At 37.1% G+C, this 26,190-nt stretch overlaps 1 protein-coding gene across 5 annotated transcripts in view; it reads right to left on the bottom strand.

Moving 5' to 3' along the window:
- Positions 1-26,190, bottom strand: part of FMN1 (formin 1) — a 362,805-nt gene that overhangs the window by 154,570 nt on the left and 182,045 nt on the right. For all 5 annotated transcript variants that reach the window (XM_050954781.1, XM_050954785.1, XM_050954782.1 and 2 more), the window contains 2 exons: positions 6,029-6,807; positions 2,588-2,738 (listed from right to left, as the gene is read on the bottom strand). In XM_050954781.1, coding sequence (XP_050810738.1) covers positions 2,588-2,738; positions 6,029-6,807 — 930 coding nt within the window. The remainder of the gene's footprint in view (positions 1-2,587; positions 2,739-6,028; positions 6,808-26,190) is intronic.

Here is a 26,190-nt window from a genome sequence, read left to right as displayed (position 1 = left end):
TTATAAAGTAAAATAGGATTGGAAGGATTTTTCTTATACAGGTTTGTCCAGGTTAAATAATAATAGTAAACATGTAAAAACCCAAATAGTTTAATATCCTTAAAATGCATTTGTATAGATCACAAAACCAATCTTCTTTTCTATTAACATATTATTTGGAGTTATAAACGTTAAGTGCTATTTATAACTAGATTAATCAGTATGTTAAGACAAATAATTTCTGATAAAAAATGTTTTAAATATCTGGAGGTTATCAAACTTCTTTGTTTTTCTAATTATGTATGATAAAGGGAAGGATTATATCCAAGGTGCCCTCTTGTGGCTCAAATCAGGGAAACTTAACTGAGCTTATGACATATAATATATAATAATGTATTGCTATGAGACTTCTGCAGTAACAAAACAATGTCAATCACTTCATGGACTAACACTCTTTCTTCTTTGTCAGGCTCCTAATTTTACTTTAAGATCATATTTCTGCGTCCATTTTTTAAAGTGTGGGTAACAAATAAGATAATACGGCAACTATGAACATATCTGAAAGTGTCTAGTGGCATTGTCACTTTAACTGTACTGGGCCTTTTAGGATAAATACAAGCGGCATGGATTTTTTATTATTCTTTTATAAGATCCCTTGAACAGCTCACATGGCGCAGACCTTATGCCTGCAATGACATTAAATCTTCCAAGATTAAACATTAAACTCAATTTAGATTGAGCTAAGGATGAAAAAGCAAATACCTATGCAGCTGTTTTGCTTTAAAATACAATTACTTATAATTTGTATGTCTATGTATACTCTAATCAAGAGCAAAATAGACTGTATAGAGCCTGGCTCCTAATGTGAGAGTTAAACCTACACCCTTATGGCCTGGAATCAAGAAGGTTTGACTCTACACACACAGTTCGCTAACTGTGGCCCATAGACCACTGGTTGTCTGCAGACAGGGTGCTGGTTCCCCATAGGGAAATAGCAGATCACTTATTGCTGGCTTCTACTTGCAGAGAAAGGGCTGGACAACCAAAGTAACCGAAAATGAGGCAGAGCCATCCTAGGTGCCCTCATTAATGGCTACTGCTATGTAACAATAGGAGAGAAAACAGGAACTGCACTCAGGGGCTGCAGCAATCAGTAGGATTGGAGCCGCCAGCCAACAGCAAGAACTACCATCAGGAGAGGAGCCAAAGTAACTAGTATAAGAGGAATGTTCAGGGGACCAGGCAAGAAGTGTGGAGGATGAAGGGTGGGGCCAGCGCTACGCATTTTGCCTGCCAGGCTGGAAAATGTTTTTGTGTGTTAGTGCAAAACAAAAACAAAACAAAAAAAACCCAGAATAAAGAAAGAAACAACCCTCATAGGCAGCCAATCAGTGGAGAGGGAAAAAACCCAAACAAAAAATGGCCAAGTCCCACAATGGTACCACTTCCTTGCCCGTCCCTAAAACTAGTCCTGATAATGCGACCAAAATGGCAGAGGAGCATGCACATGAGACCAAGCAAAGAGAAAAGAATGGAAGAGGGGGATGAAACAAAGAGCAAAATGAAGTGGCATTATTAACTTTTTTCAAAGAGAACATCATGTCCTGCATAGCAAATAAATAGAGGAAATGATTTAAAATATTTTGCTTTAAATTGTAAATATATTTGAAGTGTACACCTACACATGCACAATGCTCATGGCCATTCATTTTCAGTTTTTATTTTGTTTAAAATTTCCTGGGAACAAGTCAGTGTTTGTTATATAAAATTTTAAATAGGTGAAAAATGTGAAAAAATTAGCTTTATAGTTTTCTAAGTAAATATTGGGGTTAATATTGGGATATGGAAGGACAGAAAAAAGCAACAAATAGAGAAAAGTAAGAGTATTAAAAATAAAAGCAGTTTAATGCTGTGATTTATTTAATGAACTGTACATTAACAGTATGTACATATATGCACACACAGGAGAGAGGGAGGGGGGAAAGTGTGTGTGTGTGTGTGTGTGTATCTTCCACTACATTGCCTTATTTTAATAGACAGCCTCACATTTACACTTAGACTAAATTATGATTAATATCTAATGTAATGTGTTAGATTTTTTGTAACTATCAATATTTCTATCTATCTAAGTGGTCCAGGATTTGCGAGAAAATCAGTAAGAACCAAATAATAGCATTTCTAAAACCCGGGAATTTTCCTGTAAAAACAAAAAAGGTCTTAATATTACCGCTGGTATGGACTCAAACATTTCTGTGATGTGAAGCACGCTCATTCTTTTATGTCTCACATTTTCACCAAAGTTACATCTTCTTTCAATACATTGTTTTTGAACTTTTATTTTAAATATGCACAAAGATGTTAGGATGAAGAAATGCCAGTGGTCCTTTGTAAAAACAGCAATGTGCAAATAGTGCACAGTGGTTTGACAATTCACTTATAAACAAAACAGAAAATCCATCTATTATACACTAACATAATAATTCTTGTTTTCATATATTCAAGTTTTGTTGGCAGTTTCTATCAAACAGAATGTAAATCACTGTTTTTTTGAAACAGACACATGAACACACTCAATAAAGAGAATGTAACTATGAAATAAAATGTATACCTTTTTGGCCTTTGTTTTCTTTTCGTAAGACTCTGATAAGCATTTTCTTTTTTCCTGAACTGCATCTTTGGAAAATAAATATTCGAATTCACTAGTATCAACTATGTCAGGTTCTTCTAATGAGTCCCATAAAGTTGGTATAGATGTTTTGCTGAAAACAAATAAATAAAATTAAAATTTCACAAATATTTACAAAAATATATTTTCCTCATTAGATTTTAAAACCAGAACCGCAAATGAGTACAGCCAGCAGACAAATAACTTTTCCTCTTTTGTTTACTAGACTGGGTAGTGTCAAAAGAAATTGTAGTAGGCAGCACTAAAAAGTACTACAACACTTAAGTACTTATCTAAATTATTCAAGCCTACTGGTTATCAAAAATTACTATTTCTTATTTGTATTGCACTAGAATGTTGGGTCACCAATCAAAGATCTGGATAATACCTTGTGAAAACAAGCTTTCAAGAGAATGCTCATTTCAGTTAGAGTACGTCTACACTGCAGCTGGGAGGGTGCTTGAGAGCTTGGGTAGACAGATGTGTGCTAACTCTATTTAAGCTTTCATAATAAAAATAGCAGTGTAGCTGATGGTAGAATAGGCAGTAGCTCAGGCTAGACATCTGAGTACAAACCTTCCTGGTCCCCCTGGCTACGTACTTGGGCAGTTAGCCCAAGTCACTGCCTATGATACCCCCAGCTACACTGCTATTTTTAGCACATTAGGTCAAGCAGAGCTAGCATGTGTCTGCCTACCTGTGCTGGGAAGCACGTTCCCAGACGCTGTGTAGACATATCCTTATATGGATAGAAATACTGCAACAGCAGCCTTGTGTTATTCTGGCTCATCTGCTTAGAACAAGGAAATGCACTATGCAAATAAAAAGTAATAAAAATAGTTGGCCAAACTTTTCTGAACCTCAAGGAAAAAGTTTTGGGTTATTTATCTTATCAGTGAGATTCAGTTCATTTCAGATGAAATGAAAATGGCTATGCGCTTTCTATTCACATTACTACTAGTTTGAGGAACTGGAATGGGGGTCTACTAGCATTCTGACCCCCTTAATACACAGTAAGTTTTAAAGAGGGAATGTAGTTTTACTTTCACGCATCCTCCAAGAATGACTTGGTGCATGCAGAACTCACCCTCATTAGTGTTTAAAAATAGGGATGTGTGAGTACAACTCTCCTGGCTTTATCCAAAGTTTGGAAATCAAATACATAGCACAACAAATTGAGCACTTCAGTACTGAATTGCTTTAGTTCTGAAACTGCAATATTTAAGGAAGGAAGTGGGATAAAATTATCCTCAGACTATTCTTAACTTCTATTAATAAACTTGAAATCCTGAGTCTATTTCTTCCAGCAGGTGTCACTAACAGGCAATGGTATTATTAACAGTCATGAAATGAGGTGCAATTGCAGTGAGGGGAAAAAACTGCATATGCACGTGGCTGCCGTCATCAAATGATTAATCTGATTAGGTGCAATATGTAACAGAATTTAATATATATCCATGGGGGGAAGAATAAGCTAAAAGAATGCAAATGATTATTTTCTATCCCTTTGTGATTCATTTACCCTCTTTCCAGTGGGCCTGCCAGTATTTTTGTAATTGGATATCAAGACTGGATATTTTTCTAAAAGATATAGTGTAGCTCAAACAGAAGTTATGGGCCTGATGCAGAAATCACTGGATGAGGTTCTATGGCCTGTGCATGGAAAAGGTCAGACTAGATGATCACAAAAGTACTAGCATCTATTTCTCAGCACCATTCACACACACTACACGATACCGAATACGTATGTTTAATTTTGGGAATGTAGTCCAAAAAATATGAAACTCTCCATTCCAAAATATTTTGTTCCCTTTATGTTAGAAATCCTTTTCACTGTAAAGTGAACTGACTTTTTATTAAACACTTCATTTTTCTAGCTGATATTTCACACTGATGATCCCAAATTATATTATTTGTGTTATACTGGAAATAAAATTGTAGAATTACTGATTCCCTCAGAGGCCTCACCAAAAAAATGAAATGACACTCTCATCAGAATAAACTGAACAAGGTTTAAATAAATAAAATACTTTCAGATTTAAGCACATTTTAACAACCTAATCAGATGTTCATTCTACTGTAACAGATCATTCATCAGAAGGGTAGCCGTGCTAGTCTGTATCCACAAAAACGAGGAGTCTGGTGGCACCTTAAAAACTAAAGATCATTCATACGATTTTAAAATTAATAAAACCAAAATATTTTTTAAAAGTAAATATATTTTTGTATAATATGTACCTCAGAAATACACCTTTTATTGTAATGTATACATCAAAGATTAGAGAGTATCCTTTCTGTGCTACTGCACTGATATGCCTACATGCCTGATCCAAAATCATAGATTTTTAAGGCCAGAAAGAACCACAGTGATCATCTAATTTCACCTACTAAATAATATAGCCATATAATTTCACTTTAATTCCTGCAACTTCTGATTGAGCTAGAAATACTTTGCTCCAAATCAGAAGTCACTTAGAATTCTTTGCTACTGTAATTAACCACAAGAAATGTCAGAGAACATAGCAGAACTTGAGAGAAATCTTCAGAAAATGAACTCTGAAAAGCAGAAATGTCTATGTCTCTCTGTCTTTTCACTGAGCGGTACTGTAAGAAGAGCTGGTGAGGAAAATGCCAATTCACCATTATAAAATTTTTCATGGAAACATGTCAGGTTTGATGAACTTTTGACAACCACCTGGCAGGCTACTTACTGGGAACCCCAGGCTTCCAGAATCTGAGAAGCCAGACTCACTAGGCAGATTGCCTTGGAGTTGCAGCCCTATGTGGACTGCCCCAGGGCTTCCAGACTCCCAGGCCAGTTGGCATCCCAGCGATCCTTCAAACAATTATGCATATACTTAACCATACTCCCTTGGACTCCCACAGAACTATTCACAGAAGTTAAACATAGGTAACTAGCTGCAGGATTGGGACCATAGAGGACAACATACTCCTTGCCCTAAAGATCCTGCAATCTAAAATTACAAGACAGTCAAGCAATAATAGACAAACTCTTTGAAGCAATACTGGATACACATTCTCCGCTTTTTATTTTACTCTGTGCCTATTTGCTATATTTGTCAATCTTGCCTATGACCTACTAATTTTAAACCTCTACAAATTTTAATTATAGTTTTCCATTTTAAAAGTCACTGCTTATTATCTATTGTTGTGCTTTCTAAAGCTTGGCCTATCTTCTGATTATTTTTAAAATAACTCTTTTTCCTTTCATATTCCTGTTTTTTGTTTTGTTTTGTTTTTTTGGCTCAATCTTTAACGCTTCTTTGCTGTCTTTTTTAAAAAACCAAAACCCTTAAATACTGTACATGGCATCCTCACAATACATAAATTATACCTATAAATCCAAATAAAATAACTTTTTACCTGCTGTCTTTGATTTGTATCCTAGTCCAGTACAAAGGCTTCATGGGACAGTTCGGTTCAATGGCAGGCTTTCGAGGACCTTGGTTTGAAGACAGAATGCTATTGAAAAAGAACCCAGGAGGTGGTGGTGGAGGAGGAGGCCCAGAGCCAGGCAGGGGAGGTGGACCAGAAGGCCCGAAACCTGGGAGTGGTGGTGGTGGGGGCGGTAGCAGTGGCGGTGGTGGAGGATTCCCACAACCTGAAGGAAGTGGCAGTGGCCCAGATCCAAATTGGGATGTCAATGGAGTGGATGCCAAATCTGGTAACAAGGGAGGTGATGGTGAAACTAAAGCTGGTAGTGAAGGTTCAGGAAGAGGAGGTGGTGGTGGTGGTGGTGGTGGTGTTAGAGATACTGACATTGGTTTCTGTTCACAAGATGCGAGACTTTCTGAAATTTGTGTACAGTGACACAGTTCCTTATTGTCATTTGGGGCAGAAATACTACGATTTAAGGAAGAAATATTAAGCTTTTTAGGTACCATCTGGTTATTCTTCACTGGTATATTTTCCTCTTTACTAGGCTTTATGAAGGTTTCTCTGTCAGTTTGTATATATACATTTCTGTAAGTCTTTGGTGGGTTATCATCTTCAGTGGATACACAGACATCCTTTACTTCCTCATTTCTTCTATTTAATTTGTTTTCTAGTTCATTCTTGAGATTTGCAATGGTTTCCTCAAGCTTTGTGTTCGATACAGCATGCTCTCCACGAATATGAAAGATCTGGAGTTCAAACTGAGACTGTGGAAAAACAAAAAACACCATGTAAAAACTATGTATAATTAGGTATTAGATAAGGATGTGACACACTTTATGCAGATATACTGCATACTAAAAGAGAGGAGAATTTTAAAGGTCTCTGAGTTCCAAAATTCTTTTGTTCATCTATGAAAATTCCTAGATTTAATCAAATTTAGGAAATGTAAAGGATTTTACTTCTGTGAAGCACATTTCATGAATAATTACTCAGAATACATCAAACATGCAGTTTGCTAACTAAGGTCTAGATTGTAACTTGCATTAATGCAAACATGTAAGACCCTCTCTCTCAGCCTTAAGCAGCATCCGTGCTTTCAGACTCTTGTATCTGGAACCAGGTTCGGGGGGAGCACAGCATCTGAACACCAGATGCTCCTTCCAGGGACCAAATGGGTGGGGAAAGGAAAGCACCAATGCTCCGCCTTCCCTATGTGCTATCTCACAGAGCTGGTGGGAAGAAATCTGCAGCCTTTTAAGGGCTAAAGTAAATTACCTCCTTTCACCTTCCCTCCACCAGAATACAGGAAGATATGTGGATCCAAGTAATTCAGTCTAACTGTAAATGAATGTTACCTGGCTGCATTAAAAACAAATCCTTTGCCTATATACAAAACTTCTGATTCCTTTCTGCATTTAATTTTTTTAATTGGTGCTTTTGAATTGGCCTTTTAAAAATTTTTTACTTTCATCCATTTGTATTGACTATACATTGTTATTAACATCAACTTCAGCTGGTTTTCTTTTTATGTTCACTAATATTAATTTTGTGTTCATTGTTTAATTGTTTGTTGGCTTTACTCTTTGCTGGTTTTATCTTAAAACCAGTACTGTACTTTTGGACATTATTCAACACTTTTTTATTAAAAAATTAAAATTATTCAATTTATACTATTTACAATGTTTAATTAGAAATATCTGGTTAAAATGGTTTCAGATTTCATGTCACATGCATTGTATTTAGTGCTAACTCTCACAGATACACAGTATACATTTAACATACTGAGAAATTAGAGAACAATTTGAACACTATGCAACGTCTCAAAAAACTCCCCTTTCCTAAACTCTTTACAGGAAAATTGAAATTCCTTCTTTCTTAAAAAGCAATACTAGAGTATTAAAAGTACTCCTCGCTAACAATTGCTCTCTTTACAAACATAAATCCCCCACCTTCAAGTGTACAATTTTTATTTAAAGATTTAAAATGCCATATTATTTTTAAAAAGGCAATTTAACCTACAGGTAGTAAAATCAACCTTTGGACCCAAAGGGGTATTAAAGAGATTTTGTTGTGATAAGTACAAATGACAGGCATTTTTAAAAAATCTAAACAATGAAGAAAAATTAAACTTTCATATTATGAAAACTTTGGTTTTTATGCTATGAAATTAAATGGATGCAGAGTGTTACAAACACTCTAAGGCAGTCACCTGTATTATAGTAATGATTGTGGTAAAAAAATACAAAATGTGTGATCATTCAAACATCTCTGCGAAGTAATCAGATAGTGATGAGCTTAACAAAAAACGACAACATCAAAACCACTTCCCCTTCCAGTCACTACTGAAAGGCTCACACAAATAAAATTAAAAGGCTCAGACTTAAATTGACTATATATCAAGTGCTGTCAAAAGTGAACAAAAGGACAGTTTTTGAGTAAATCTCCTTTTCTCTATAAAAATGTACAAAGCCAGGGAAAGTGAACTAAGAACTTAACACTGCAAACACTAGCAAACTTTGCTTTTTACTGTAAGTAATCCCATTTTGTCAGTTTTTAGAACTACACTTAGTAGTATAAATATTTGCAAGATCAGGCCCTTCGATACAAATGTCTCTAACGTTTCACCTCCTATGATACTGTACACTTTTTGGTCCTCTCAAATATAGTCATCAGCACACTGAAAGACATTTAAAAATAGATCACTTCAAGCTCTGTTTTTCCCCTATTGTACTGCTTCTCTACCAAAGTTTATTGTGATTTATTTTAGTTACTAGTTCAAACACACACTTCTCCTCCTACTCTCACCCCCCAAACTCAAGGACACTGATCTGTATATGATCTTTGAAAAATGCAGTGAATTTCTCTCTAAATAATTTAGTAATTTTATGTTTTATCAAAGTATTTTTTCCTACTGCTTTAACATAAAAAAAACTTCCCAACAGAACAAAATGGGAGAATAAAAGTATTTGTTTTTAAAAGTGAAAGCTTTTCTTACTGTAAAATTGGAGCAGCGTCCTTAAAAAAACAACAACTCCTCTCTAGGACAAGCAGAGTAAATTGTCAAAACTACTTGATGGATTTAATTAGGTACCAAAGCAATTGTGATGGGTGCGTGCGTGTGTGTGTGTGTGTATTTTAATATACAGTGTGGTTTAAAACTACTGCTTTGACTCAAAGAAAACTTTCTCTTAGGTAGTAATTTTATGCTTTGTCTTTTGCTTTTTTATTAGTTTATATGTTTTTTTAAATAACTTTCCATTGTAAGAAACAATAGAAATATTTTTTTCAGCCAAGTATGATTTGTCATATTTTTCTCTGGATTATTAAGGTCAAACTGTAAGGAACAGAATTCCCAAAACTTCATTTTTTTCTAAATATTTTACTATAGAGGTATCTTACACTGAGATTTAATATTTATGATCAGGCAAAAACACACAGAACAAAAGAAAATTAGCTCCAACAATATTACATATTGGAAATCTGACCTGCAGAGGATCTAGTCAATAGGGAACTAAGAAAAAGAGTGTCTTTTTATAATAATGAACTGCATTTCAAGACAGTAATAAACTACAGCCTCCAAAAAAGGAGTCTGCCTTTGTATTTACCTATGTCCATATTACCAACATCCCGGAAAAATATTGTTAACTGAAAAACTGTTAAAAAACATCATTACAAATCATTTTATTTTAGATAACTTCCTATACAATACTATACTATCATTTTCAGCAAAGCAAATTTAAAAAGTGGTTTTCAAATCCATTTGCCAGAAGCAGATATGACTGTCTAGGTGATTTCGACACCTGCTTCAGATACCAGCTAAACATGAAATAAAAGATGAAAATTCTAATTTGAAATATTCTCCAAACCAAATCAGCGTGAAAATTCAGTGACAATAAATACAGGATATTTAAGTCCATATTATTGTTAATAACATTACATTTACAGTCAACTTTAATGTGAAGAAAATACTATTCTTTCTTTTACCTATAACAAGTGATAAAATATTATACTTTGACACATTCCTAATTCTATAGCTTTATAAACAAAAAACAAAATGAAATAGTGAAAGTGATTTTCAAATTGCTATAATTTATTAGGGACTGAAAACATTTGCTTTACAAAGATTTACCTAGCCAGATATTTGTATAACATATAGAGTATTCCCCAACAAGCATCCCAAATATATTGTTGTGGAGAATCAAGGAAATAGCTATTTTTTAAATAAATATCAGGTGAACCTCAGTTTGCCTGTGTGATTTTATCCTGCCTAGCTTCACAGAGTTAAATTAAAAAAAAAAAAAGGCTGAAAGAAGGAATTAACAGGAAACAAAGTAATGACAAAGATAAGGATACCAAAGGCCCTTGAAGGAACAACATTGTTAACAAGAACAGTTTCTCGTGGTTTCTTTTCCCAGGCCAAACCAAGGATCATATACTAAAAACTTAAAGATGCTGGGGCTAAGTAGGAAGGAAGTGAGTGGGTTGTCAACATGCTGACAGACACACACACACTGGGAGAGTCACAGTCTGTCTCTCCCAGCCAGAAAGGGCATGTATTCAGCTGAGGGAATGTTACAAAAGCTGCAGAGGAAAGATTAAGGTGCAGGAAAGAATCACGCATTTAATCCTCCTGCTGTTTTTTCCCTTTGCTCTGTATGCTATGTTCCCTTGGGTGAAGGAATAAATAATACTTTGTTTTGAAAAACTGTTTTTTCGTGTCACTAATCAGCTTCCCAGAGTAAAAGGGCTGAAAGGCGTCAAACTCTGTTGGGCCTATTGTGTTAATACAGTTGGGAAAGAGTAGGGGCTGTTGCGCAGAGATCCAGTCCCAAAGTAGTTGGACCATGGGGGTCCCTCTCAAAGTGACAGGTGCAGGAAGCTAGGCTTGTCAACAGTGGGGTGCACTCAAGAGGGACAAAATACAGTCCAAAACACAGCTCATCCTGTAAGCATGACAAGTGTACATTAATGTATATGTGAAGTCTAACTGGCCACACATTTGATCTAACATGCCTGGATTTAGTTCATATAAAGTTAACAGTGAAAAGACTTAAACTTGACACTTAAAGTGGTATTTAGGGCATCAACACATGAAAAGCAAGAACAGTAGAAGAAGAAGCCAAGAACAGTACGATCTCATGAAAAGGAGTAAAAAATCCTCTAAAACGATCTTCTCATTTTGAGCTCTCTGGTACCTCCAATGATGGCCTGAAAAGAGTGGGCTGTGGCATCACTGCCCATTACGTATAAAAACTTTCTGACAAAAATCTATATGACTGCATGCAAGAGGGACTCTACACACTGGAACCAGAGCAGAGTGAAGTATTTTTTTCTTGCTTAGTTCACAGTAAACACGTGCTTAAAAAAGTTGGAAAAATTGATGTTGTTACGAACCTTGTTTGTGCCAAACACTGTGGAAAAACTGTTTATTACTAATTCGGTTTTATGAAAATTCTCTTGCAGAGCCAAGGACAGTGAGATTATCTGGATTATCTGCCACTAAATTTGGACCAGACTGGAGACTAATCAGATGTCTGTGCCTGATTCCTTCCCCCATTCTCCGCTGCCCATTTTTCTAAATCTTACGTTCCTATGTCAATTCTTGAAGTCCTACATTACATTTTTTTAATCTGCTTGTCCTTGTGTGTTCCCTCTCCTCCATCTTTGGATCTCTCCTTATACAATGAGTAATCCACATTGATGAATTTAGATGCTATTGCTTGCTCTCAATAGGCCAGATAAACAATCTTTCAGATGAAATTACAAGGGCTACATACAGTAGATGCCACATACCATACTGCAAGTCATTCTATGAATACATTTAGTTGCAACTTCTGTAAATTCAAATTGCAAATGTATTTCTTGTTACCAAAATCCTAACTGGCTCATTAATGTGCTATAAAAACCACTAAGATATTTACACATACAACTATGTAAAACTCATAAAAAGAAAGACGCTAATAAAATATTTTAATACGAACAAAATCCAGATAAGTTCTGAAGATATTTATTGTGACAAGAAGGCAAAGAACAGAGAAGTGAGACAGGATTTGATGTCTTTGGGAAGTTTTGTTTATAGGCACCCACCTGCAGCCAGCTCCACCCTCCCCCACCCAGCTGGCAGCCCTGTTGATCAACGTCTTTCCGTCCGTCCCAGTGCCTCTCGCCCACCATGGATCAGCTGTTTTGGGGCAGGGGTGGAGTAGGGATAGGGCCTTGGCTGGAGCAGGGGCAGGAAGAGGCAAGGCTGGGTGGAGGCTTGGGAGAAGGGGTGGACTGGGGGCGGGACCTGGAGCAGTGTGGGCATTGAGCGCACCAGAGGCAAGGAGGTTTTGTTTTGCACTGTTGCAGCTGTAGGAGTTAAACGTGGTCTCACAAACATGGGGTCGAACTATGCCTCCTTGATCAGTGTGTAGAGAACCCTCTCTGTGCAGATCTCCTCAGGAGTTTATACCTGTAGCGCTTTGCTGTGAATTAGGGCATTGCTGTTGTATGGTGCTGTACACCAGCATCCCAACATACAATGCCTCCAATTTAGTGACTATGAATGTCAATTTTTTCTGTCCTAAATGCTGTACCCAGAAGTCATTTTCTTCTGGCCTCTCAGATTTGAGAAGGTGAAATTGAGCAAAGAGCTGTACATCACATTTTAAACAATTGATCAACTGATGGTTTGGTTTTGTTCTAAACTAAAAACAAAACCACAAACTGATACCATTATTAGGGTGTTAGGGTATTGTTATGGTGAAAATAACACCCTTACCATTTAAAAGCCTGGCATCAGGCAGAAACCTGGCTCTTTTTGGACAGCTACACTTCTCTTCTCTTGCTGAAAAATCTTTTCAGAGATGACATTCAATGATATTTAGTGGAACTGAGCCTGCAGGGCAAGAAAAATTTTACAGAGCCAAGACTATAGTAGAAACATGTCCATATAACTCACTTCAGAAGCATAGTTTATATAAACCAAGCAACATTTCTGCTTAAGAACACTGAGCTTGGAGTGTATGAACTACAGCTTTAGGAAAGCGCTTCAAAAAGTTATAGTGAAATGCATTCCCCTATTTTTAAATTACGTATTTTGTCTTGTTCACAGATGTAGAAATGGATTTCAAACAATTTATTGGGTGTTGCATTGAAGGACTGGATAAATGCCACCACCACAGATGATAGCTTCACCAGATAAAAAAATATTCAGAATTCAAGATAGCACTGTTAGTTCAGTTAGGGCCAATAAATCACAGAAGTACTTCAAATGCTGGATATAAGCCATTTCATTTTACTTCCAGATACATATATACACTTGAGGTGCAGTTTTTTTGGCCTAGGGAAGAAAAATTAAGACCTCCAACAACTGCTCCCATGTGTACGTAAGGAAATATAAACATGCATTATATAGGCACTTTGAGCTAATCTATAAATTATATTGAGCTTTACTCTTACTGCAGGATTTGAAACCCCTCTTTCAAAAACATTTAATTACTGAATTTCTTCACCAAATTTGACACATTAATTCTGCAAAGGATCATTCATTTTTCTCTCTTTTCCAAGAGGTGACTTTTCAAAGATTTAAAGAAGAATGATTTTTAAATGTTCTTTTCAAAAATTTGGGTCTGGGAATCCAGGGTTTGGGGATTTTTTAAATTGTGCCTCAAAATATGACAAACTATAGTTTGCACTAACATCAAACTTCATATACAAATGTCCCTGACATCTCAAGCACTGGCCAATTTAAAATTTCAAAATTAAATAAAAGTAAAGTCATCCATTTATTCATCTCCATAACAGAAGACAAAAGTGTCAGTTTCCATTGCCTCCTTGCCGATTCTTAGCACAGAGAGCCTGAGTATCAATAGCCTTTAAAAAGAAATCTGTAGTGACACTGAGGTATATAAAGGATCATATATAGGGATGCGCAGGCTAGTTCAGATAAAGCAAGAACTTATCTGAACCTTCACCCAAAAGTCAGAATGGATCTTTGAGGTTAAAAAACTTTCCGTATACTTGGCTTATATATGTACTAGTTTGGCTCTACCATTTCTGGCTTCAACTAGACTGGAAACATTGAGTGAAAGGATATCATCACAATATATGTGACTCTGCCAAAAACAAGATATACTGGATTTCTTACAAGAAAGTCTGTTCTCACAAGATTTCAAATTAAATTTGTAGAGTAAAGGGGTGAGTTCTTCAGAAAAGTATGCATATGTAAATTCAGAAAGGCATCTGAAACAAACAAGGCCTCCTCAGTTTGGAAGTTTTCCTATCCTTAATGATTGCTATTAAGAGCCAGTAAAATGAATCCTCTCCACAACTTCCAAATAATTTAAAAGCTAGTTCGTTTAAAATCACTGGGGTTACTGCATGAGTAAGGATGTGGCCCCAAATGTTAATCATTAATCACACAATGAAAAATGCAAGGAAATAAAGGAACCATCAAAGTACCACAAATTTATCTAAATGCCAGTTTCACTTGACTGTTCTAGCCACACAATAAGCGAGCACTGACATAACAGTGGTGAACATATTTGTATTTGTAGACATGAAACCACTTTGGCCATCTAATTTTTTACTGCTTGAACAAATGTGCACAGTCCATAGCCATAGATGCTGGAACTGGGGTGCTGGGGGTAAATGCTGCACCCCTGCCTTGAAGTGGTTTCCATTATATACAGCATTTACAGATTGGTTCATTGGCTCTCAGCAACCCCACTGTACAGATTATTCTAGCACTCCTGTCCACAGCCACCCTTTAAAACAACATGAGTCACAGCAACTCGATACCTCTGGTGTTGAATTCGAGACTGAATTTTAATAGAAAGAAAATTAATCAGTTGGTATATATGTTTCTCATTTGAAACAGAGTTCTGGCATATAGTATCTTCTCATCCTCTCAGGCTTAGTGATATACAAACTATAAGGTACAAATCGTTAGTTTTCCACACAGACAGACTTCATGCAACACAGTGGTTTCTTTTGAGTGCCAGAATTGCTGGCAACTTTACAAATTTATTCATTCGAAACTGTCACATACTGTATGCAGAAAAGGTTGTAAAAAAAGTGAATTTGTCTGTACAGTAAAGAGCCTGTCTATTAAATTCTGAACTACAATGAACACATGATGTACTCGTGACTCCAGGCAAAATGGATGTGGAAAGTTTAAGAAAAATAGACTTGTGCTGAGAGGAAACTGTAAATAAGCACAGAGAACACTTTTTAATGAAATTAAAAAAAACTGTTCAAAAGTGCTCAGACACTATCGGATCTTTTGGTAGAGCACGAAAGAGCAGATTTTAAAAAAATATTTGTAAGGCACTTTGCAGATGAAAAAGTGCCATGTAGATATTAAGCAGTATGATTACTAATAGGATCTAAAAAGTAAGACAGGAAAACTGATGAACTGTGTAGACATTTGTTGTTGTGACAAAATTCCTTCTCTACCTTGGCGGGTCGTGCGCTTATTGGAGGATTTGCTCATCTCACAGATTCACCCTGTGGGTTGGGAAACCGCCCAGAGACCTTCCCCTCTGGTAGAAGCCACAGTCCAGGTAAGTTCCTCCTGTGTTTGATCAGGAGTTGGGAGGTTTGGGGGGAACCAGGGCTCATCCTCTACTCTGGGTTCCAGCCCAGGGCCCTGTGGACTGCAGCTGTCTAGAGTGCCTCCTGGTACAGTTGCACAACAGCTATAACTCCCTGGGCTACTTCCCCATGGCCTCCTCCCAACACCTTCTTTATCCTCACCACAGGACCTTCCTCGTGGTGTCTGATAATGCTTGTACTTTGCAATCCTCCAGCAGTACGCCTACTCACTCTCAGTTTCTTGTGCCTCTTGCTCCCAGCTTCTCACATGCACTTCCCCTCCTCTGACTCCCCCTTGGCATGACTGGAGTGAGTCCTTTTATAGCATCAGAGGGGCCCTAATTAGAGTCAGGTGTTTAACAGCCTCACCTGCCTCTTAGCAGGTTAATTGGAGTCAGGTATTCTCATTAGCCTGGAGCAGCCCCTGCTCTGGTCATTCAGGGAACAGAAAACTGTTTATCCAGTGGCCAGTATATCTCCCTTCTACTACTCTGCTGTTCCCAACTGGCCTGGATCTATCACAGTGTTTAAATATGAAAGGCACAAAATTATTATAGCTATATCATATTGAAAGAGAGTAATAATTCCATATTAGTGAAATGGGCTTTAAAATGTTTTTGGAAATTGTAATCACAAGCACATATATATAATTTGTATTTCATAGGAAAATGCAATTTTACTTCATGAGAAGAGATAACAGCATTATGCATATCTTACAGATAATTGTTCTGTCTTCAGATTTGACACATTTTTTCCTTTTTCTCTTGCCATTTTTGACCCTATTTCCTTATATTTATTATATGCTCACATGTTTGACAGAATTCTGACAGCACATATGACAGAATTCTGACAGCACAGAATTCTGACAGCATAATTAAATTCATTTAATTTGTGAATTAAAACTTTATTCTGTATTAAAAAGGAAGTGATGAGAATATTAAAGTCCTTTTTATGACTAACAGACAATAATAAAAAAGTTTCATGATTTCACAGAGTTTAGCCTGACCTCAGGAATAACACTGACCATTACTTTTCACCCAATATGAAATCCAATGACTTCAGTTAAACTAAAGCATATCAGACTTCAGGAGACTAAAACTTTGTGTGCCACAGGCAGAGAAAATTAGAGTTCAAGGTACCAAGAGTGCTCATGGCTCCTGGAATGGCAGGGTATTGAGTAGCTGAGATATGCACAGAGGATTCTAGCAAGCAATTCACCTTCAGGATGCAGAAGATGGCAGCCCTTCACCCTCCCACATTCCCCCAGATCTCTGCTAATCTGACCTGGGAGAAAATTCTTGCCTGACCTAAAGTCTGGCTATCAGTGTGACCCTGAGCATGTGAGCATGGTGCACAAGCCAGACATCTAAGAAACAAGATTCTCTGTACTACCTTGGAGCACTCCTCCACTACGTGCAGTGCCCCAGATTTCCCATAGGGAATAGGAGAGGTGGGAGTGTGGTTTAGGCACAAAATGTCATCATTTTTAGAGGCAAAATCCATTTTTTTTCATTGGAAAACTTTTCATGAATTTCGAATCATTTGCCTTCCAAAATATAGTTTATCAAGACAAAACTGGGAATGACACATAGTTCTAACAACCAACACCTAATATAATGTAAGAAACAATCTTGTACTCTCTGCACCGTTTCATGTGTTTGGAACATCAATTCACTGTTTCAGAGACTATATAAAGTCAGTACCCAAGACTTGAAAAGCAAAGGAGGAAATAATTTAATATTTGTTTTGTTTAAACATATGTTCATTTGGAATTATTCAATAAACACATAGAGAGCCAAAAGCTGTTCAGGCCCTTCTGCATTCATAGATAAATCTGGGTTTTAGATATTTCGGATCACCAAGAAGTCTCACTGGGTCACAATGTCTCTTGCCAGCTAAACATTATCTGGTGGTGTAATGTATTCTCCTCCTTCCCCAGCATATACCCTCAAGCTGTTAACTGCGGTTGGCTATGCCTCCCAAGAAGAGCTCATTGTCTCTGCAAAGTGCCATCAGAAGCTATTCAAACTACCAGCTTTAAGTCTCAGTTAGGTATCCTTATATTTTTCTTTAGATATTTTAACAGAAAAAGTGATAACTCAAAATAAGCTATGGATATAAAATTAAACAGCTCTAATCAAATACTACAGAACCCAATACTTGGCTGGCAAAGAACTACAGTTACAAAGCTGAATAAGGAACTTAAATATCTTAGGCTTGGCCTATGCTACCAAGTTTTACCAGCAAAATTTGTCTTTTTGTCAGCAGAGCCTTATATGCATCTATACTCAGTTTTGAGTCATGCTGACAAAGCCCTCAACTTTTGCTGGCAAAGTTAAACAAGTTTCCCCAAGTGATATGAGCCCTCTACCAATATGGATGACAAAATATCTGTACCAGCGCAAGCATCCTCCAGCCACAAGTCCACAATGCAACTGCCCCGCAGCAGTGACTGTTCTGGTTGAATTTTTGAACCCTGCTGCCCATGTATCACAGTGACTGGAACCACACCTCCCATTTAAAATCCTCAGTAAGTTTTGTAAATGCCTTCTTTTCCTGCTAGCTCACCTCCACAACCACACGTGCACAGGTATGGCTTCAGCACCAGCTCACCCTCATGCTTCTGCATAGTCTAGGAAAGAAACTCTAGATTTCCTCAACCTTTAGAGGAACATGTCCTGTCACCACTGCAGAATTCCTGCAGGAATAAAGATGTGTACCAGGAAATTGCAAAAAGCATGGAGGTCTGGTGTTGTGTATTTGGTTGTCATGCTAAAAGAATCTTGTGTTGCTATGGCAACTGAATTAGATTATTAGGGGATAGCCCAGCCAGTTTTGGCTGGCTATTGGTTAGTTCTGTGTGTGGCAATAAATGGCTGCTTCAAGGTTTACAGCTCTCTGTGTCTCCAGTGATTTCTTCCTAAAACTGCTGCCCCCCAAGGATACAACATCTGGGTGTACAGCAGAGATGACAGCTAATGGCGAGCAAAGGAGAAGGAACAGCAGCGAAGGAGCAAAACCTAAAGTCTAGTGTTGCCCACAAGACATGCTCCTATTATGAACAGCTTGACGGTATACTGAGCTGGAATCCCTTCACCTTCCCGCCAAAACAAGTGGATACCTTGCAACCTGTGTTTATCAAAAACTGGCAACTGAGGAAAACATTGAGGACGAGGATGTAGATGTTGACGCGACCAAGAGCCGGGTGCTCTTTGAGTCCTAGTAGGAGCCAACAAGCCAAGAAAACACTGGGGAAAGAATAGGTATAATTTATTTGACCTGCCCCAATAACGCAGGCCATTTTTGCCCCCGAAACATGGGTTTCTCCCCTCACTGTCCTCCCTCTCACCCCTCTAAAAATGGCAGCCATATGTGGGACACAGGCATTCTTTTTTGTACTAGGCACTTTATTTTAAGAGCATGAAATGACAGTACTAGGTAACAGCTCAACAAATAGGAAAAGAAAAATGTGCCTTGCTGGGAACCAGTAAAAATGAAATATAATGGTAATACTCATAAAGCATTTGAAATTATTTTTAACTACAGTTACCTGCATCACACTGAAGAAAGACAGAGAAAGTGTGTGGTACACTCATGACACACACTAACGGGTGAGCAAAGCAATAATCTGCCACTTGCAGAGAAGGCCATCGATCTTAGTACACACAGGCTGGTGGTCTCCTGGCACAATTTCACAATTTTTCAAATTTTTCAGAAAATAGTACTTAATCTTTGCCTGTACAAATCTAAGCAGAGCTGCTCCATTTCTCCCCCCTTCCTGTGCCAGTCTGCATTGATCTCTTGTGTGAGAATGGGGGTCATTGCTATGTTTAGCCCAGCAGTATACGGCCCTAGCTGACTGCCAGCCTTTTCAAGCAGCTCGCTTCTCTTGTCCTGGGACATCCTCATCATCAATATGTCATTAAGGATTATGACTGCCTGTAATCAGTTTAGCAGTCTTTATTACCCTATCTCAAAAGTCATCAGACCCCTCTCACCCCCCCACAGCTACACAGGTAAAAAGGCCCCTCCATGTACTCACCAAGGGTCATGAAGCAATTGTGATTGTGAGACTGTTCATATTTTCATACACTCTTAGCTGGGAAAATGTAGAGACCCATAACAGTTATCTTCTGCTGTCTGGTATCTACCCCTCTATACCCAACAATGGCTCTCCATCTATCAGTGACCTCAGTCAGGATATCCTTCAGGCTCATCTCTTCTATACCTGCTGAATGACTTATCACAATAAGGAGGAAAAAGAAAAAGACAATGGAAAACATGTTTTATGAATTGATCCAGACTGCCTAGTCTGGTACCACTGAAACTCAGGAATGGTGGGAGAATAAGCTTGAGGGGGAAGGGGGGGGTGGGGGCACACCAAGACACCATGCTGCTCTTAAAACAATAGACCCAGGTGATCAAGTGCTTACTTGATCAAAGCCAGGACCCCTGCCTCCATTACACAGCCTGCCGGTTTTCTTAACGTACTTGAACTTATACATGAGAGTGACACCAGCAAAACCCATTAATGTTAACGGGAATTAAACACAAATCTCTCATGCTGTGTGTTGATGTCAGACTACATGATTAGAACTGAATTGACCACTACTGTCAGAACAGATCTGCACCTACAGTGGTGTGCAGAGAACAGACACTATGTGTCCAGCCAGGTATAAACAGTAATGTAGAGAGTGAGGCATGGTGAGTAGAGTACTCTATACACCTGAACTCTAGCGTACATACTTACATAGCATTCTACATGCCCAAGCAATACCCCACGATGTATACACTGCTAGTTTTAGCAGTGAGGTGTCTTGCTGCCTCTCTGCTAATGGAGCCTTTCCCCACTGCACTCTCCCCACTGGAGCCTTTCACTGCACAGGTAGCTACACACTACAGGGGGTGTGGATGCAGCTTACTTTTCACTATGACGTATAACTACAACTATCCTACACACTGCCACAAGTATAAACAAGGTCTAAGATGGCACAATTCACACAGACTTAAATGGTTTAATCCGCAGATTACATTACATTCTGTGCACTCAATTGAATGTAGTTTACTCAAGGATGACAAAGTTGCTTGAAGCGATCTGGTGAAAGTCAATGGGGACCTTTTGAAACAGGCAGTGGAACTGTGCAGTGTAAGAGTTTTAAAACATTGGTATAAATCAAAATCAGGAAAGCACAAGCCTAGACATCCTGCTGCATTCAAAGAATTAATTGCTGGATATTAATAGCATAAGACCACATTTCTGCACTACCACAGATGTCTGCAGTATGCTCAGAGTAGCTCTGAAAAAAATGATTGCTCGAGACTGGAAGAGTACCTCGCCAAACTTGTTTAGATAAAACAAGATGCATAACTTCTTTTCCTGAGGAAGTATTTATTCTATGAAACATTATGTTGTTTCAAAACAACTATTATTTCTATTTAAGAGTTTTTCTACTGTGGAAAGTAGTTGTGTAAAGATTCATAGATTCCCAGGCCAGAATAGGATCATTGTGATCATCTAGTCTGACCTCCTGTATAACACAGGCCATAGAACTTCCTCAAAATAATTCCTAGAGCAGATCTTTATTTAGACAAACATGCAGTCTTGATTTAAATATTGCCAGCAGTGGAGAATCTACCAGGAGCCTTGGTAAATTGTTCCAATGGTTAATTGCCCTCACTGTAACAAATTTACATCTTATTTCCAGTCTGAATTTGTCTAGTTTCAACTTCCAGCCACTGGATTGTGTTATATTGCTAGACTGAAGAGTCCATTATCATGTAGGTACTTGCAGACTGCAATCAAGTCAGCCAACTTTCTGGGAGCTCCTTGAATCTATGACTGGAAGGCATGTGATACCTTCTTAATGAATAAAGCTGCTCTTTGTTGATCAGAGTCATATCCATTCCTTTAGTGACGAACATAAGCTTTTAGTACTTTTTACTCCCATTAGCCCTTAGAGGCAACAGAGATAAAAGGAAGTAATCTGTATTTTATTCCTTCTTGTGCTTTCATATATGGAATTGATAACTTAATTCCAATCAAATCCACAAAAAGAAAAAAGGCCATGTGGTGGTCAGTACCTAAGTGATAGACAACAAGATTATAATGGTGCAACAAAGTATCTGATTTGGCATGCTGCACCTTTACCACTGGTGACTAAAGTATAAGAATGACAGAATCTATTTGACCGACCCTCAGAGTTCAGGACGAATTTATAAGACTGGCATTACGAAAAATACTTTTACTAGTTAACAAAGCATATTTGATGTGGAAATCATTGTGATACAATATATTTGACACTAATTATGCCATTTTTATCAACTCACATTTTAGAGTACAAGACTAATTTGAAGTTTAAAAACAGAAATGGGCCAAGAGACATAAAAGATCAGAGCCAGACCTCTTCCTCAAAATTTGAGATGTTCAAATCCAGAGAAAAAGTTGTGCTTCACCTATTTTATTGATTTTAACTGAAGATTAATAGAACTAATAAGGTTTCAGTGGAAAAAATTTTCAGACGGTGGGCCACTATTGATAGCCTGGTTAGACATTATGATTTTTTAAACTCTACTTTAATAGGGTGCATACCATGGGATGGCAGCAGCCATTTTAGGCTGATTAAAACAAAAATTATGCTACTGATTTGCTGCTGGAATATCTTATTTTAAAGTCTAACTTGAAAACAAACAAAATATTTTGAACTCAGAGGGATGCTGGGAGAGAAAGTATTTTTCTTTCATAGGCTCTTTTTTTAATTTTAGTTCTTGACTGTAGAGTACTTCATCTTTATATCATCCTTGGAAGAACTCAATTTTTTATTATTATCTCTATTGTGTTGACACATAAGATAATTTTTTTTCTTTTTAAATAGTCAACATAAAATACATTTGTTTTAAATTTTAGCAACAGCAATCAGATGTTTAGAAAGCAAAGGCTATTTGAATGAAAATAATTAACCTCATGTCAATCTGCATAAAAATCAGAATTCCATTCTTACAAACATCTCAGCCAACCTAATCAGTTACATAAGCTGTATTAATACTGCGTTCAAGGGTATGCAGTTAGAATTATTCCCATTGCTCTGGGTGACAGTAAAGTAACTCAAATGATGGCCCACTGTTAAAAATATTGACTTTCTTTAAGCAGTGTATGCACAATCCAATTTATGCATGTGCAGATTCCTGAAAAATATTGTGTGTTATTTTTATTCAGAAAAAGTAATATAAAAATGGTTTGGAGGGGCTTTGGCTATGACATACATATGGAGCATAGTGACATACTTTTAAAATATCCCATTATTGCACCATTATTAGCATTTAAGTAGCTGGTAAAGAAATGATGTTTATAATTCTCTATATAAAATATTCTGAATATGGCATATCAATAAGGTTTTTTTTATTTCAGTGTGAGTGAACATAATTTATTGAGAGAAGGAAATACTATATATTCATATACAACACTATGGACATGCTAAAATTCACAACATTTAAACATTTACTTTATTCATGTTTGCTATTTTAAACATTAATTTTGAAGGTATTTCACAAAGTATATACCATGTTTGATCTGTTATGAAATATGAACTTTTATTTAAATGAACTTCTTGCACTTACTCATAAGAACTGACCTTCAATTCTTAGAACAATTGCCATCTTTATCCCTAATGTGTGTTATTGTGATATCGATCACAGGCTACTGTATATATATAAAACTAACAAAAATACACCAAGAATGTAGTTATTCTATCAATAAAATCAATCTGAAATGAGATATTATCCTTCCCAAAATTAGGTTGTCTTTTTATACTATACTGTAATTAAAACTATATTTTGATATTCCAAGTATCATTATACATCCAGAAACCAAAACAAACTTTTGGCCAACTTTCATTTATTATCTTAACAGTTTGAGTTGCACCATTGAGCATTCCAGACTTAAAATATATTATTAAAATCCCTTCATACAAAAAATAAATCAAGATGCCCAAACTGCATTTTTCTTCCATAATATTTACTGAAAAATAATTAGGGGCCAGCGTTCTACATATGGTTTACACAGGACTTCATTACAGCCTGTAAGTATCTACATGGGGAACAAATATCTAATAATGGGCTCTGCAATCTAGCAGAGAAAGCTATAACAAAATCCAATGCCTGGAAGTTGAAGCTACGCAAATTCAGACTGGAAATAAGGCATGAATTGTTAATAGTGAGAGTAATTAACCCCTGGACCAACTTACCAAGAGTTGTGGAGGACTCTCCATCACTCATAGACTCATAGACTCAAGGACTGGAAGGGACCTCGAGAGGTCATCGAGTCCAGTCCCCTGCCCTCATGGCAGGACCAAATACTGTCTAGACCATCCCTAATAGACATTTATCTAACCTACTCTTAAATATCTCCAGAGAAGGAGATTCCACAACTTCCCTAGGCAATCTATTCCAGTGTTTAACTACCCTGACAGTTAAGAACTTTTTCCTAATGTCCAACCTAAATCTCCCTTGCTGCAGTTTAAGCCCATTGCTTCTTGTTCTATCATTGGAAGCTAAGGTGAACAAGTTTTCTCCCTCCTCCTGATGACACCCTTTTAGATACCTGAAAACTGCTACCATGCCCCCTCTCAGTCTTCTCTTTTCCAAACTAAACAAACCTAATTCCTTCAGCCTTCCTTCATAGGTCATGTTCTCAAGACCTTTAATCATTCTTGTTGCTCTTCTCTGGACCCTCTCCAATTTCTCCACATCTTTCTTGAAATGCGGTGCCCAGAACTGGACACAATACTCCAGTTGAGGCCTAACCAGTGCAGAGTAAAGCGGAAGAATGACTTCTCGTGTCTTGTTTACAACACACCTGTTAATGCATCCCAGAATCACGTTTGCTTTTTTTGCAACAGTATCACACTGTTGACTCATATTAAGCTTGTGGTCTGACCACTGACCACTTTTAAATCAAGATTGGATGTCTTTCTAAAAGATATGCTCTAGGAGCTATTTTGGGAAGTTTGCTGGCCTGTGTTATACAGAAGGTCAGACTAGATGATCACTCTGCTCCCTTCTGGCCTTAGAATCTATGAATCAAAGTGGAGGGAGGCACTTTTCCACTGTGATCTCTTCAAGCTGGTAGGCAACAGATATTTTAGAAGGACACAGAGTTCTAACAGCTCCCCTGTATACTTAAAATATACATTGCTTAAATACAGTGAACCACCCCTTTATCATGCCCTGATTTAACATATTAATTAATGAGATAACAGAAGATAGAGCGTGCAATTTAATTAAAATATGTACACTTTAAATAAAACTATCTGAAGTCAAGAAAGTTATGTTCACAACATCTCATATAATTGGCCATTTGTCTTTATAATAAACGACTTGCTAAACATATCTAACAGATAGAATACAGTGATCACAACGAACTGGAATTTACTCATGAAATCCTCCCTCCCATGCACCAGAATACACTATAGCCCTGGGTTTCTAAATTGTTAATTATCAGATGGAAAAACAGCTTTATTTTTTCTCTCCTCCCCTGCTCTTTTGCATATTCCTATGCTAGCTGATCTAGTATTCTATACGTTTATTCCATCTTCTCGTTTATGGGTGTTTTTTTGTTTGTTGGTTTTGATTTGATGTAAGAAATTTCATTGTTTGACTAATGATTTCTTTACAGGGTTAAATTTTTATGTTACAAAATAATTGCTGGAGAAAAATAATAGTAGAAATGGAGGGATGGAGTGAGGGAGGGGAATGAATGATTGCATTAATTAATGAGCAAACAATTTTAAAACAGTTCAAGAGGAAGCAAAAAAACCAAAAACAACAAAAAAACCAAAACTAGTACCGGCATCTTTTAATGGTTAAGATTAATTTAGAAAAGTCATGCTTTATATTCCCCAGCCCCAGCCCACCCCTTTTTAAATCACCACTTTCAGATTCAAGAAAGGGCATTAGGAAGTAGTATGTGTTTAGGGAGAAGGTCATTTTTTATACTTCTTAATGGTTGATGTTAAAAGCATCGCTGTCACAAAATGGGCACAGTCTTCTATTTATAACATGAAATTATTCAAGAAATTATAATAAAAAGAAAATAGCTCTTAAAAAGAAGTTTCTTGAACTAAATAGGGGATTATCCAGGTGGTGAACATAAAAGCATATTGCATAAGGTTACTTATGTAAAACCAGCCTAAATGATCATACTTGCAAAAGGAATTTCAAAATTCAAGGACAGTTGCAACAACAAAAGGAAAAGTGAATAATGACATGGAATCCCTAAAGTCCAGTCTTCCTTGTTTCTGTGCATCTCTGTGGCACTTTGCATTATTTTCACACAGTTGTAATTTTTCTTCAAGTGGTAACTTAATATAGCATTAAAAATGCACCATGTTCAATATTCTGAGCCCTATCATTTTCAGTAAAGCTGTCTCTGGTCTTTGGAATCATAACAGCTATTTCAGATCCATGAACTCAACTTCCCAGGGTATAGAAACCAGAGGCAAAACAGGAAAATACTAAAATGCTAATGCCTGGCCCACTCACCTCAAAATATCCAAGTATGGTAATCTCACGCA

This window comes from Gopherus flavomarginatus, chromosome 5, assembly GCF_025201925.1.
Source record: "Gopherus flavomarginatus isolate rGopFla2 chromosome 5, rGopFla2.mat.asm, whole genome shotgun sequence".
NCBI classification, from domain to species: domain Eukaryota; kingdom Metazoa; phylum Chordata; order Testudines; family Testudinidae; genus Gopherus; species Gopherus flavomarginatus.
Note: the sequence above shows the minus strand (reverse complement) of the source record. Positions and strands in the feature narration are given on the sequence as shown.